At 33.8% G+C, this 16,159-nt stretch overlaps 1 protein-coding gene across 1 annotated transcript; it reads left to right on the top strand.

Annotated features, from left to right (window-relative positions):
- The first annotated feature begins 7,380 nt into the window (after positions 1 to 7,380).
- On the top strand, positions 7,381 to 14,443 carry en2b (engrailed homeobox 2b). The gene is made up of 2 exons (XM_027142800.2): positions 7,381 to 8,235; positions 12,206 to 14,443. Exons 1-2 carry the CDS (start codon positions 7,824 to 7,826, stop codon positions 12,523 to 12,525), a joined length of 732 nt encoding a protein of 243 aa, XP_026998601.1. The 5' UTR covers positions 7,381 to 7,823; the 3' UTR covers positions 12,526 to 14,443.
- Positions 14,444 to 16,159: the final 1,716 nt, after the last annotated feature.

Here is a 16,159-nt window from a genome sequence, read left to right as displayed (position 1 = left end):
AAATCAACTGAAAAAGACGGAATTATTTATGTATTTATTTATATATTATCAGAAAATAAAGATTAATTTGAAACAAATTCTGTGAATAACAATCAAACAAAAGAACGCATTAAATGTGTAAATATAACATATGAAGAATGAAGACTCCTGAGTCCTTAATTTTATTTTTATTTTTTTAAAAAGGTATTACACAAATATTATATTTCATAGGATTTCGCAAAAAGAACCAGATATATTTTGAAAGTGATTTCTTATGTAATTTTGCCCTAGTGAATGATTGAAAATAGCAAATAATAAGACAAAAGATCACTATATTTCCTCCTAAAACCATGATGCTGCATATATTATAGATTTCATCAACTGAGAAACCAAGTAACGCCCTCAAACCGGAAGGACTCGTTAAAATATAAATAAATAAAAAATATGTGTACAAACAAATAATCAAATAAACTAAGAACAAACCTGTTTTTCTCTTTTCTTTTTCAATTGTCAAAGGAATAAATTAATACATATATAAAATGTGAATAAATCATTAGTCACTGCAGCCTGAGCAGTGAGTTAGTGAACCGGATGTTGGTGAGCATTTTCTCTGACTTTAACCTTGAATGATTAAAGAGCTAAAGAAAAAAAGAAAAGAAAGGAGAAGAAAATCTTTTGACGGAGGGAGCGGGATTTTCCATTTTCTGTGATCAGAGAGCGTTGCCATGTGTATTGTGTGTGTGTGTGTGTGTGTGTGTGTGTGTGTGTGTGTGTGTGTGTGTGTGTGTGTGTGTGTGTGTGTGTGTGTGTGTGTGTGTAAGGCGCTGATGCCTGACCTCGGACACACAAAAGCAAAAATTTTCCCTAAACAACAAGGAGAAAAGCTTTCATTCCTGCTTTCCTTCACTCTTTTTTAATGCATCCATGCTCCACACACACACACACACACACACACACACACACACACACACACACACACACACACACACACACACACACACACAATACACATTAAAAAGCTGTACGTTGACCAGAAACTTTTTAAGCTAAAATAAAAGTTCGGCTCGTGCGCTCAAAATAGCGACCGATGTGTTCGATAATCTACAACATTCTTACATTTTATATCGTCATTTTTATCTTTAGTGAACTCGTGACTCGTATCACATAACTCCTTATCCGAGTTTCAATTAATTTAAAATCAAAACATTTTTGTTGCAGATATTATACTGCGTGCTTAAAAACATTTTTTATGTCTTTTATATTTTTGAAAAAACTTTTTTATGTCTGTATTTTAAAGCAATTTTAAAACAACGTTGACCAAATGATTTTATGTCACAAAAATAAACTTCGCTAAACGTGCTGTTTATACGTGTTAAGTAAGACACATAATAATAATAACAATAATAATAATAATAATAATAATAATAATAATAATAATAATAATAATGTTATTATTATTATTATTATTATTATTATTATTATTATTATTATAGGAGGAGTATAATTGTTTTTAATCCTTCCCCTGCACAAAATATCTAACTTTTTCAGCGCACGCACGCACACACAGACACAGACGCACACACACACACACACACACACACACACACACACACACACACACACACACACACACACACACACACACACACACACACAGGGAAATGGACCTGTGCACCTGATCAGGAACTAATTGCGTTCAGAGGGCGGGGCCAACAACAATGTCTGATTATGTCAAGCACAAACACAAGTAAAAACACAAGTGACAGCAATGGAGATGACCTTAAAAAGATAAAGATAAATGATAATGAAAAGATAAATCATGTGAAAAGCTGTTGACACAAATTAAAGAAAATTTTAAAATGCAAAGCAAAGCTGCAAGAAAAGAACACAAGAAATGTCTAATGTTCTGAAAATTCTATTCTATTCTACACACACACACAGAGGGAGAGAAAGATAGATAGATAGATAGATAGATAGATAGATAGATAGATAGATAGATAGATAGATAGATAGATAGATAGATAGATAGATAGATAGATAGATAGATAGATAGATAGATAGAGAGAGAGAGAGAGAGAGAGAGAGAGAGAGAGAGAGAGAGAGAGAGAGAGAATTGTAACTTCTACATATGAGATCGTAGGTAAAGCTAAGATTGCTAGCCCCGCCCCACTCCCTGACTTGTCATTTATGTACGAATTCATACAAACCTGCAAGCGCAATTACACTTCACACATAATCCTACTTAACGCAAAGCAACAAGGTATTAAAGCACCAAACTGCCTAACAAATACAGATGGGAAAATAACAAAACAGCGTCTTCACGCGCACTTCTGTTTCTCAGCAGCTAGAACATCTGGCTGCGATTCTGTTTTGTTTTTAAATCTGGTAAAACCCTGTCCTACCGTTGATCAGACTGGAATTGAGTTTGCACGTCTATTATTAAACTTATTTTATAATAAAAAAATATATTAAAATTCTGCAAATTAATGATTCATGAGCAGCTTTTATGAGTTTATTCATTAAAGCACACATGAGCTCTGCTTAAATCAGTCCACTTAAAAACCGAAAAAAACACGTATAGTTTGGGTTAGGGTCTCTTAAAACACATGAAAACAACAGAAAAGAAAAGATTGTGATGGGGCAGAGTTATATATGTGTATGTATATATCTCCATCCCTCATTATATTTATACAATCATTTATTATATAAATAATAAGTGTGTGTGTGTGTGTGTGTGTGTGTGTGTGTGTGTGTGTGTGTGTGTGTGTGTGTGTGTGTGTGTGTGTGTGTGTGTGTGTGTGTGTGTGTGTGTGTGTGTGTTAAAGCCCAACAGGAAGTCGGGGTGATGCGGTGTGACCCCGATATGAGAGCCTCTGAATGGAGTCGCAGTCTGAGCTCTGTGATCTGTGATCTGCTAAAAAAGAGCTCAAATCCCTTCTTTACTCAGAGAGGAAAACACAAATTAAACCCGGCTTTCACTTTTCTTTTCTTTCTTTAAACGCAGATTTGAGATTGCTTTTTTCTTCGGCTTTGTGAATTTCTGTCCGTTTTCTTTCCAGGCCATATTTTTGAAAATAAAACTCAAACTTAATCATTTTCAGATTTTTTTTACAGAATAAACTGAGCTTGATGTGAGATTACAGAGCTGTTTGAGGCTTATATCAAGGCATAAAAAGCAACAAGATAGAAAAAAATCAGACTAAAATGCCGCAAATATAAAAACTGACTTTAGTATTCATTATTGTTAATGCACCAGTAATGCATTGTTTACGGTGTGTTATAGTGAGTGTTGGTGTATAATAGTGTGCATTATGGTGTGTTATTTTGGTGCAGGTGGTAAAGTGTTAATCCTAAAGAATTTCTCTCGGATTAAAGAGAGTGGATCTAATTACCGCGACCGAGTTTAAAGTTTCTAAAACAATCTGTGTTATGGCTGAGAGGGAAAAATTAATGAGGAAAATTAAAACCTTTTGTAAGCAGACACTTGCTTTAATATAGGGAATGATATGATTACATGCTAAGTTACAATTATAATCAGGATTTTCAGCAATGTGAACGCAACCAGTTTACGATTATCATATAAGTAATGTGCATCTCGCAGGAACGTGTTTTATTATTGGTTTAGAATATCAACATTCTAATTCAATAATAATAATAATAATAATAATAATAATAATAATAATAATAATAATAATAATAATAATAATAATGTATTGTTTTTAAAGATTAACAAACGGACTTTTTCTTTACAATCAGTTACAGGTTTATTTGGGGCTTTTTTGTTTTTATTGTTTGTTTGTTTATTTGTTTGTTTGTATATGATACATATAGTTTTTTTTATCTAAAAAAACCCGAACATACAGAAAAACATTCAGAATGTATGTGCCTCTGTCGGAAATTAAATTAATGTAAAAAATTACTTTTTTATTTCTTTTTTGGATTTTAGAATCATTTCCAACAAACAATATCTACAAAGATTAACAACTTTTGGCCATTTATTTATATAAAATATAAAATATATAACAAAATATTTCTATTTTTTTTTCTCGGTGCGTTTTTTTTGTTTGTATGTTTGTTTGTTTTTGAGGTATAACCCTTTAGGCTTTTCCAATTTTCCAACCTTGTCACACTAATAAAACAAAAAAGTGAGAAGTGTAAGTTTTTGTGGAAGTTCTGCTATTCCTCAAAGACTGTTTAAGAGGTTTTCTCCATTTTCATTAAAATATGTAGACTGAAAATTGATCAAAAAATCATTTCTAAACAGTTTTTTCTGTTCCTAATTTTCCTCCTCTCACTTTCTCCAGCGTCTTGAAGGTCACACAATCGCTTTTCAGTGTCAGTCAGCTGCATTGAAACATTAACACACATCTCTGTGGCACAGCACACAGTATGAATCTTCATTAAGTTAGTGAGAAATTGTTTAACCTGATAGTTATATAAGCATGGTATATGATATATCACCACTATATAAGCATGGTGTATGATATATGACCACTGTATTACCTATTACATGATGCATTTTTAATGAATGACTGAGGATACGGGGATTAGCTCACGCATTTTATTTGAATAATGAATCATTCTAATCTGCGTCCTTTCTCATTAGACTTAACGACACTTATCTATACAAGCTAATTAAAGTGTTAAGTCTTGTAGTGTTGAACGAACAACAGCTGTGTTGAAGTTTTCATCCAGATTATCAGAATCAGAATGTTTTTTTTTTTGTTTGTTTGTTTTTTTTTTTTTTACCAAAAATGCCCAGGTCGCAAAAAACAGGGCGCGTAAACAGAGGAGTGGAACACAAGAGGAAGTTCCAGAAAACAGTGAAGCTGCTGCTAATTCAGCACTGTGCATTTTTTTGCTGCTTGTGCATTTTGTAGGCTGTATACTTCTCATGCATGCTTGAGTGTGTGTGTGTGTGTGTGTGTGTGTGTGTGTGTGTGTGTGTGTGTGTGTGTGTGTGTGTGTGTGTGTGTGTGTGTGTGTGTGTGTGCGCGTGGGTTTCATTTCACTGCTGTTGGTGCGCATCACTGGTTTCTTTTAAAGCACCACCAGCAGCGTTCAGGCCGCTCGCTCAGTCCGCATTACTTTGCGCTGGAGTGTGACGGCTCTTCATATACCTTTTAAAATTGCTGAAGTGAAATAAATAAAACAGCAACACGGATTTTATAACAAATAATCAACTTAAGCTTTATAAGATTTTACAAGTCACTCCGATTCATTAAAGATGAGAGTTTATAACCTTACGTGAAATAAGTCTAATACATGAACATATTATGACCAGGCTATGACATGCTACGGTATGAGGAGCCAATATGACATTAGTAATTATATTACCAATATGTTATATGGCAAAAATACATGGGCCAGTAAGTGAGCGGTATATTACTTGTGTGCTGTGACAGTATATTAAGTTCTACCAGTAAGTCATATGACCAATGTGTTATGACGCATGAGCAAGAATTGAAAACTCACCATTTTATTAATATGGCGCATGTCATGCCATATGCTAATATACTGATTTATATAGAGTTAATGCTCAATATGTTATGCCATATGGCTAATAAGTTATAAAGCCAAAATATATGGACTAAGTGTGAGTAAGCATTTTATAATCAGTATGGTGGGACCTAATAACGCCCTATTGCCTACATAGTCTTAATAGCCTTAATAACCTCTATAGCCTGACTAATGGCATAATGACCTGTATATGACCACTATATTATATGGTTAGTGTTTAAGAACGTATATCACCAATACAGTTTATTACTGATGTGTTTTACTGTATGAAAAAGACTTCTCTAATGCACTAACCTATCCATGATCAAGGTTCAATAGTCCAATACATCATACAACAAATACGTTATATGGTCAAAATTTGTCCAACAAATAGTAATTACATAAATAACTAAAGTGTTTTATGATATATGACTAATATTTAAACATTGTTTAACATATAAAACAATGCAGTTTTTCCATTAATGTGTTATGGCATGTATCCAGGACTTTATGATGTTTTAGTATGATCAATATGTGATAAGATAAATATGATGTATGTCCCATAAACTATACTGTCACATATAAGGGTCTTGTTTAATTCTTGTTCATGCATTATAACAAATTATCAAATTTACATATGACAAAAACTTTATATTGCTTTATACATAACCAGTTAATATATTATATATAATAATATTAATTGTTAATATTACTCACATGCAATGAAATGTGGTCAATATCTTTAGCTAAAAATAAGTTATGCACCAATTATGACTGATATGACCATTATTCATATCTTACAATATCAATAACCTATATGTCCAATGTGTATATATGTATGTGTGTAATAGGATATATGATTTTATGCCAGTGCATTTTATCTCTTATGTGCTAAAACATATGTTATATATGACCAATATGTTAATATGTTTATATATGCGCTATATGACTAACATGTCGACATATATACGACCAATAAGTTATACTGGCATTACATTATATGCCATATGACCAATATGTTTACAGCACAAAACAAACAGAGCAATATGTAAAAAATACGTAACCAATAGATTTTATTATTAATCTTTTTGATGTATGACCAAAACTGTATAAAGCCAAATGGTAAAGTGTAATGACACATATTAAACTCTATATCTATTCAACAAATAGGTATAACATATGTTATGTATAGCATAGAGGGTGTAAATAATATGGCATATGACCAATGCTTTATAATTCCCTTTGTATAACCAGTATGTTATATGGGTCACATGTAATGATATATGGACAATAAATTAAGCTTTATATCACCAAAATATTAAAATTAAAATATGACGTCATGTTAGAATATTTGACAAATATACTAACACCAAATATAAAATTGATCACTGATTTAGATTAAGCATATATTAGGCCTAATTTATATACCAACTATACATCATATGGTCAATATGTTACGACACATGACAAATATGTCAATTAACCTTTGACTTATCACCGATATATGCACATGTTGCGATATATGATGATATAGTTATATGATGCATGACCAATGCTATATTCTGTTACATAACGCAAAAACATTGAGAATAATGAGTGAGCGCGAGAATCATCTTACCTAATCTCTATTTATTTATTTTAAGTCTCGTGCTAATGATCTGAACGCAGCGCGAGCCTGTAGTATATGCTAATTTAATTCATTGCTTTGGGTTCCTGTAGCTTTAAATGAAGGAAACTAGGCGAGGCTGAGATGCTGTCACTTAGCGGAGTCTCCGGCTCACGTGATACAAATGGCGTCTCCTTATTGGTAGGAGGCACGTGTCTAGGATACGGGAGTGCGACGTCACACGGGAGTCTCGTATTAAAAATAAGAACAAAAAAAATCCGTAGTGAAAGTATTTGAGAGCCAGTTGGCAGCTCTTTATTTAGCCGTTATTTGCTCACTGAGGCGCGACTACAGCACCGACTCCTACAGCGGCCTTACTATTATTATTACTATTATTAGTAATACTATTATTATCATTCTTATTAATAGTACGTTTTGTCTTAAAAATATTCCTCCAATATTGTTAGTAACTACTTCGTGGAGCTCGTTGTGGAATTAACATCTATAATTATGTTTTTGCTTTGTGCGCATAAGAAGCGCTCAGGTGGCATTTAAAATCCAGAAAAGATTTTTTTTTCCAACTTTCATTTTCAGTCGATCAGTTTTATTACATTTTAAACTGAAGAGAATCTAAATTCAAAGAGGAAAAACATATTTTATAAAAACTAAAAAAAAAAAACTGGAAGCCGGGAGCGCTCGCCTTCGTGCGGGAGAGAAAGGGGTTAAGGAGAGTTTCAGGATGGAAGAGAAAGATCAGAGCAGCAGAGATGCAGGAGACGAATCCAACAGAGCCATCCTGCCACTTCTCGAGCCTCCCGGAAACCTGCACCGGATCACCAACTTCTACATTGACAACATTTTGCGCCCGGACTTCGGACGTAGGAAAGAAAGCGCCGCCGCAGTGAACGCGACCGAACGCAGCGATATTAACGTGTCCGGGAGAGAGAACCGGTGTCCTTCAGAGGCGGAGACCGGCACAGACCGAGCAGGATCACCGGGGTCGAGTGAAGGAGCATCAATCCCCGCCGTCAGCGGCTCGAAGTCCGGGGCCGAAAGCGGCGAGGATCAATGCGCAAACTCGCCTAATAACAAGCCAATGTTGTGGCCAGCCTGGGTTTACTGCACCAGATACTCGGACAGACCCTCATCAGGTCAGAGTTCATTTTGGAAATATACAAAAAAAAACCCTCATAATAGTAAAAATTATGAAATACATAATAATAATTAAATACATTAATTATCTTAAATAACAAAATATTACATTAAACCATAAATAACTAAACATTAAGCGTTAGTGCATCCGTATGTCAAATTTTAAATTATATGAAAATATAAACTACAAAACAAAACGATTTGATTGTCTTCTTATGTGTGTTTTACATGCGTTTCTTTTATGTAAATAAGACCACGAACAACAAATATTCGATACATTCGGTGAAAAACTTCCGTTATTTACATACAGACACAGCTCAATGTGAACAAATAGGAATATGCTAATTCTATTTACAACATCCTTAGCTATAACTATTGGAATATAAAATAACAACTTACAGGTTTGGAAAGAACTTTTAAATGATAATGTGTGTATGGGGGAAAAAACGTTTCCCAAACTGCAGTTCAGATTCAGTTTCTACACCTGCATTTGATTCGTTCGTGTCTGAGTTTTTATATGCTTCGTGATTCTTAATTGTTAAAATCACAAGAATAAAAAGTTTAAACAAATTTAGCCAAAAAACACAACTGCAAACCATCTTAATGTGGTCCACACAGATATGTAAATCTTTATGCAGCTGAATTTAATTATTTACTCAAATTTGGTTTCTTTTTTAACTCCTAAGTAATCTACAGTAAACAGACCCTATGTATAGTGGCATACTTTACAGAAATGAAAATAATTAAGTTGTTTGCATTAAGTGTGCCCCGAGTCTGGAAATGGAAACAATATAATTAGATGGAAATTTACTAAACCTTTGTGAGGCCATTTTAGCAGCCATGCCGCACGAGTTTACTTTTTTGAAAGTGAATAAAAAAAGAAAAAATGTCATTAAATAATCCTGTTTCCAATAACCTGTATATTAAAACGATTACAAGTATACTATTAAAAGTATATTTACAATTTTAAAAACGTAACTAAGGATTGTGAATAGATTGGCTACTTTAAATACCCCACCAAAAAAAAACACGTTTAAGACGATGTTATTATTATTATTATTATTATTATTATTATTATTATTATTATTATTATTATTATTATTATTATTTATATTATTGGTATTATTATTATTATTATTATTATTATTATTATTATTATTATTATTATTATAAATGCAGCAGTGTGTGTATTTGACGGCGATGCGCTAATACATGTTGTAGCTAAAGAATGGATTTGGCTGAAGATTTTCTATGAACGTATGTAGTACAACTTGAGCTTTAATAAAATTTAAATATTATTTTCGTTTTTGGCAAACCAAGCCAAGTTTAGCGCCTTTGTTCGGTCGAGGTCTTTGTTAATATTTCATTAGCATATTTTTGTTGGACAATGGAGATGAAGGGAGTCGAAGACTTCAGACATTTTGTGCTAAATTATTATTAAATTCGATGAAGAATACAACTGTTTCAGTAAGAAATATTCTTAGCATCATATAGGCATCCTGTACAGAATTAAATTGTGCTTCAAAGCAAAAGTTTCAGTGGAAAAACAACAACAAACAACCCTGTATACATTATTGTTATTATAATTACGTCCATTTTTGAGTGTAGATGATGTCGTAATCAAGTCACAAGACATTTTAAGTCGTAATGGCCAAAATCGAGGATGTGTTGCTTTAGTCTTTAGTCTTTTTAGTTAGCTTGAAAGCTAAACAGTGATTTGATCAATTTATAAAGGATAGAAATCAGATTATACATAAACGCAGGGAGGTTGAGGGAAATCTAGCTATAATATGATATAAACACATAAAACAATCTTTAACATACGATTAATAACTCATATATAATTATTACCTTATAGGCATGTGACCTGTTTGTAAAGTGCACGATTTGATGTTGCATATCTAATAATGACATAATTCAGTCAGGAAGAGAAATATTCCGAAACCAATCTCACATCACTGATTTCAGACTAACAGGAATAAACCGGAAGTAGTTATTCCGTGTACAGCCGTGCAGGCGCAGCACTTCCAGCAAAGTTTATAAACAGCAATAACAGCAAGAAGTGGTTATAAAAATGTAGTTGCTATGGAAACAGAGGAGGGAGGGAACGGAGAAAGAGAGGGAGGGGGGAAGGGACGAGTTAACCCCACCCCCTCTATACAACCACCCCCCACCCCAACCCCAAACCTCCAAAAAAATACTCCAACACCCTTTCAGATATGGACATGTGTATGCAAATGTGTGTGTGTGAGAGAAAAAAAGCTTTGTCTGGAGTTTTGAAGACCAAAAAAGTCGTCCGGAAAGTTTAAAGTTACAGAGTATGCATATATAATAAATATAAAATATAATAATAATAATAATAATAATAAGAAGAAGAAGAAGAAGAAGAAGAAGAAGAAGGACAAGAATAAGAATAGTAATAATAATAATAATAATAATAATAATAATAATAATAATAATAACAATAACAATGATAATAATAACAATTATTATCATTGTTATTGTTATTATTATTATTATTATTATTATTATTATAATTATTATTATTATTATTATTATCTGCCTTTAAAGCCATGCTAGAAGGAAACACTCACAAAACGCACTTTGATGTAGTTAGAATAGTAGAGTAAAATTCTTTATAAGATTCTGAATTTTTATTCAGGAAATTGCTATAAATGCAGTGGGTGCATATTTAATACAATAAACAGCTATATTATTATTATAATTGCACTAATAACTTTGAGTTATACTGCCGAAAAGTTTCTGCTTCTAAATTTCAGGCGCTCCACTGTTACCATATCTCATGATGTTGGTGTTGTTTTTAAAGTTCTTATACGTGCAGAGAGTAATAATAATAATAATAATAATAATAATAATAATAATAATAATAATAATAATAATAATAATAATAATAATTTACGCAACAACAACAACAACAGCAATAATAATAATAATAATAATAATAATAATAATAATAATAATAATAATAATAATACTTTTTTCGGAGACATGATATAGGCTAGAGCTCAAACATATTCTTATACGAAATAAATAACATATTCCGTATTTTTTCTCTTATTCTTATCTCTTGTTTGTCTTTTCTAGTGTAGTTCTCTAATGCCCATGCATTGAGATATTGTACTTAATCAGAATTTTAGTATCTCTGGCTTTTAATTTCTGAGAGGAAGTCGTCGTGCTGCGCGTGCTGCTATAGACTTAAAAGATTATAATCTACAGAATGCGCAGGCACATCAGATTTTCAATGCCAACCTGCAGAAAGTTTATTATAGGAGCGCGGGCTGGTGTAGTTCATCGGCTTCCTGGGTGTGAAACACACACACACACACACACACACACACACACACACACACACACACACACACACACACACACACACACACACACACACACAGTGCAGCAGTCAGGAACTTTTTCATTTCCTACCTAATCATGTAAAACAGAGCGGACCTGCTGAAATCCCATAGTGCACTGCGCTGTAGTAGGCGTAGTCTAGGGCTTGCACATCAACCAGGGATGCCTGTAGTGAAAGGCAGCGTAAAAAAATTGGCGTTATTATCATTATCTGCTTCTCCCAGTCATGCTATCAATAAAAATCCTCTTAGTATATCTCATTATACCGCACTAACTGCTCTTCATGAGCGCGTGCTTTTGTGTATAAAATTATATATAGGAAATCACTAGAGAAAACTTTCTACTACTGAACGTTGTGATAAACGTTGGTGTTAAATATTACAGAAGTGACTGTATGTATTATTGTTGTTGTTGTTGTTGTTGTAGTTGTTGTTAGCAGTAGCGAACAAGCCACACAGCAAACCTATCTCTCTCTCTCTCTCTCTCTCTCTCTCTCTCTCTCTCTGTGTGTGTGTGTGTGTGTGTGTGTGTGTGTGTGTGTGTGTGTGTGTGTGTGTGTGTGTGTGTGTGTGTTTGTGTGTGTGTGTATTTATTCAGGGCCCCGATCGCGCAGACCAAAGAAAAAGACAGTGACTCGAGAGGATAAGCGACCCCGCACTGCCTTCACGGCAGAACAGCTGCAACGGCTGAAGGCGGAGTTCCAGTCGAACCGATACCTGACGGAGCAGAGGAGACAGAGCTTGGCCACCGAACTGCAGCTCAACGAGGCCCAGATCAAAATCTGGTTCCAGAACAAGAGGGCCAAAATCAAGAAGGCGACGGGCGCCAAGAACACACTGGCGCTACACCTGATGGCACAGGGGCTGTACAACCACTCCACCACCTCCACCAATAACGACAAATCAGACAGCGACTGATCACAACGCGTCATAACGCGCGCATAGACCTGAACCATGAGCGGCCTGGGTGCTCAGAGAAACCAGCGGAAACGGACTGGATGAGCTTTTATCACTCTGCAATACCTTTACGTAGCCTTTCATTTTGTGGTATGAGTATTATTTTGGTTTTAATTTTATAAAACAAATATTTTTATTTTTATTTGCAAACATTAACTGTGCTGTCCAAACAGATGAAGTAGCTACACTACGCTACACTCTTAGAGAAAAGGGTACTACATGGTACCATTCCCTGGCCCTGTACTTGTGCCAACATCATCACTGTTAGTACCTTTAGTGCGTCTCGTCCCTAAAAACGACAACCTCGCCACGGTCCAGTTGTGCAGCTCGTTTGTTAAAGTTCACTCTTTCCACAGTCTCCAGGTGAAACAATGTGGTGCACTTTAGTACCTTTTTTTCTCAGAGTGTTTACGAGTTCTTATTTAAAATAAAGCGTTTCTGATTGACTCCTGATCTTTAATCCATGCTGAAGTCCAAAGAGTTTTTAATTTCCTTTCTACATTCAGGCAACTGTGATTTAAAAAAATACAATTACATATGTTTCTGTCCGTTATCCATGTTTAATGTCTAATGTTATGATTCCGGATGAATATTTTTTAAGTTTTATGGATTTTTTTGTGTTAAATGGAATCTGGAATTTCTTCTTTGAAAAATTAACATGATATGAATATGTGTACACATAATACGCATTATACTGTATTTATAGGTTTATAAGCAAAAGTTCTATTTAACTTTGTTGCAGGTTACACATCGGTTTTCGCACACAACACGGTCTCGCTCGGGAAAATTCGTAGGAACTCGTAAGAAAACAAAAGCAATGTGCGGGGGTTCAGCATCTGGAGCGTTTATTACGACTTCTTGGAAGTCCAACGAATTTTTTTATTTTATTTTTTTGCGTGAAATCGTGTTGTCATACAGATATTAATATAATTCTTTCATTTTCAGGTTTAGACAACTGAATGACGAGTCGCATAATGAATGGAAATACTTGACCCATGAATATCCTTTTCTTTCTTTTTTCTTTCTTTTATCCCTCAATTGATTCAACAATCCAATAATGCGTTCTTTTCTTCTTCGATTTTCTTCCCTCTTTCCTTCATTTTTTGAATCCTTCTTTTCTGCGTTGCTCAATTCATTCACAAATTCAGCCAATATCTTGCATTCTTTCTTTCATTTCTCAATTTGTTTCCTATTTAAAGCCCTTTCTCCCATTTATTTCTCTTTTTTTCGTGCGTTTTTTCCAAAGCAGTATCCTAGATTTGTGCTTAAGCTTGTTGAGTGTGATTTTAATTTCATGATTTGGAAGAAAAAAGCATGAAGGCTATAGCTACTGTATACAGCTATATATTCTCTCAGACAGCAGATCTCATGGGCGACTTGATTTGAGTTCACAGTCGGAAAACATTCTCAGCTTTCCTTTTAACCATGTGTCACTTTCTACACAGTCTTGTTGAAGCTAATTTCTTCGAATTTGTATTTGTTTTGACGACCCCCCCCCCTCTTTTGTGTCATCATGCAATAACTACGAGACAAGAACAGTTGAAGAAACCAAATTGTGACCTTTTATTTAGTGTGAACTGAGTCCTGTTGTAATTTTCGGGAGAAAAAAAAGTGTGTATGATGGATCCATTCACCAAACAAACACACACTTTGCCTTAAAGTTCTGAGAGGAACTGTTTTTTTTCCTATGAGAAACTGTGCTCTTCATTATCTATAGGCCTATAAAGAACAATTTACAGCAGAATCTACAAAGGATATAAAACAGAATGAGATAATTTAAGTTTGTTTTTCCTTTTTTTTTTAAATGTTGAATTTCATGTGGTTTTCTTTGGAGGTATTCGTTAAAAACAGATGTACATAATTTGTATCATGTTTAATTGTGGCATTAAATCCAACTGGATGAACAAGTCAATAAAATAAGACTTATTTGTAAGGTCATGTTGTTTATTTTCTTTATAGATACAGGAGGAAGTTTTGTTTCTAATATTTTAGAAAAAAAATATTCAATCAGCGAATATCAAACTAGCATCAAGCCAAATTGTAGAAGAAATTTAATCCAGAAATTTGACAAATTATACAATTTCAAACCAGTAAGGGGAAAACTAAAATGTGATTTCATACAAACTGATCATGAAATCTTCCACTTTCCTTGAACTAAAGTGCTTTATAAATTAAATGCACTTTCTATCTTACACTGTTAATTAAATTTTCCTGTAGAAATGACAGTAAAATCCAAGCAACAGGGCTTCCAGCTGTTTCCTGTCAGTTTTACTTGGTTTTACAATTTATATAATAAGTTCATGGCTTTCATGGATTCTTATGGACACTACGTTGTTACATCATCAGCAGCAGCAGCAGCATCACAATTTATAACAGTTTAACAAGTTAACAATTTAGAAAGCAACAACAATGTTCTGTCCCGACCAACTTATTTTATAGGTGTTTGCTGCTAGTGTTTTATTCCCCTGTCAGTATTCTTTCTAGTTGGTGCACAACACAGCCTAACTCATATGTAATGCTCTGATTGGTTGTGGGTAAAGAAAAGGGCAGGATTAGGTTAATTACAACTTCATTTTAAACCAGATTAAATTTATGTTGGGATAAGTGTGAGATTGCTAATTCAGGTAGCATGTAGACTACTGTATATGGTTTATTCATGTAGAATTCAAAACCAGTAGATTCACTGAATCTAAGCTAACAAACCCACAGCTGGTTTGTCATTTAGGCCTAAGAATTCAACACGGTTAGGAATTAGACATCAATGTCGAACATCATGCAAGAATAGTTGCTTTTAGCTTTTATTACAGCTTTTATTACTTTTAGGCAATCTATAATCAACAGACACTTCTGTGTTCACCTTAAAAGCTTTTATTACTTTTAGGCAAGGTATATTCACCTCTTCTCTGTCTATGACATCAAACATTACATAAACTAGTATAGAACTATAACAAAATTTTTACTCACACTTACAATGTAAAACCATTAAAATGTAATCTCTCTAAATGGTACAAAGCAAAAGTAACTGGATTTTGTAACTTAAGCATATGGCAGTCCCCGAAGTCTTTACCTGTCCATGTAAACATAAAAGTTTTACACATTTATAACTTCGGTTATGTAATGTAATATATATTTGAAGAACCTTTCTAGATTGCGATGGCACTTTTGGAAGTGGAAATATTGGAAATAAGCTAGAAAGAATCAACAGAACAGAACTTGAAAATAAGAAATGACTAACAGCTCCATAAATGAGAAACTTTGCTGACAAACTTCAGTAAAAGATCAACTAAAAAGAACCATTTTTCTTATTAATACTAGAAAATGAATAATAGATGTTCAAAAGTAAGAAATGACTAAAAGTAATGTGATCTAGGAGCCATGGTTTATGTAGGTGTATTAGAAGCCTCAGCAGAAAGACTGCAGACTTGGAGCATGTAGAGATCATTTATGAGTATCTTCACACTTACACAAAACACAGACTATGTGCAAAGAGAGAAAAAAGTTGTAAATCTGAATAGGAGTCGATACAAAAAGGGCAGCGAAAAGCGACAGCGAAAAAGCCTTCGCAGCATTGACCTGCCTTCCTCAATGCAGCAGG

This window comes from Tachysurus fulvidraco, chromosome 22, assembly GCF_022655615.1.
Source record: "Tachysurus fulvidraco isolate hzauxx_2018 chromosome 22, HZAU_PFXX_2.0, whole genome shotgun sequence".
In the NCBI taxonomy this organism is placed as follows: Eukaryota; Metazoa; Chordata; class Actinopteri; order Siluriformes; family Bagridae; genus Tachysurus; species Tachysurus fulvidraco.
This window is presented reverse-complemented; position numbering and strand designations above follow the sequence as displayed.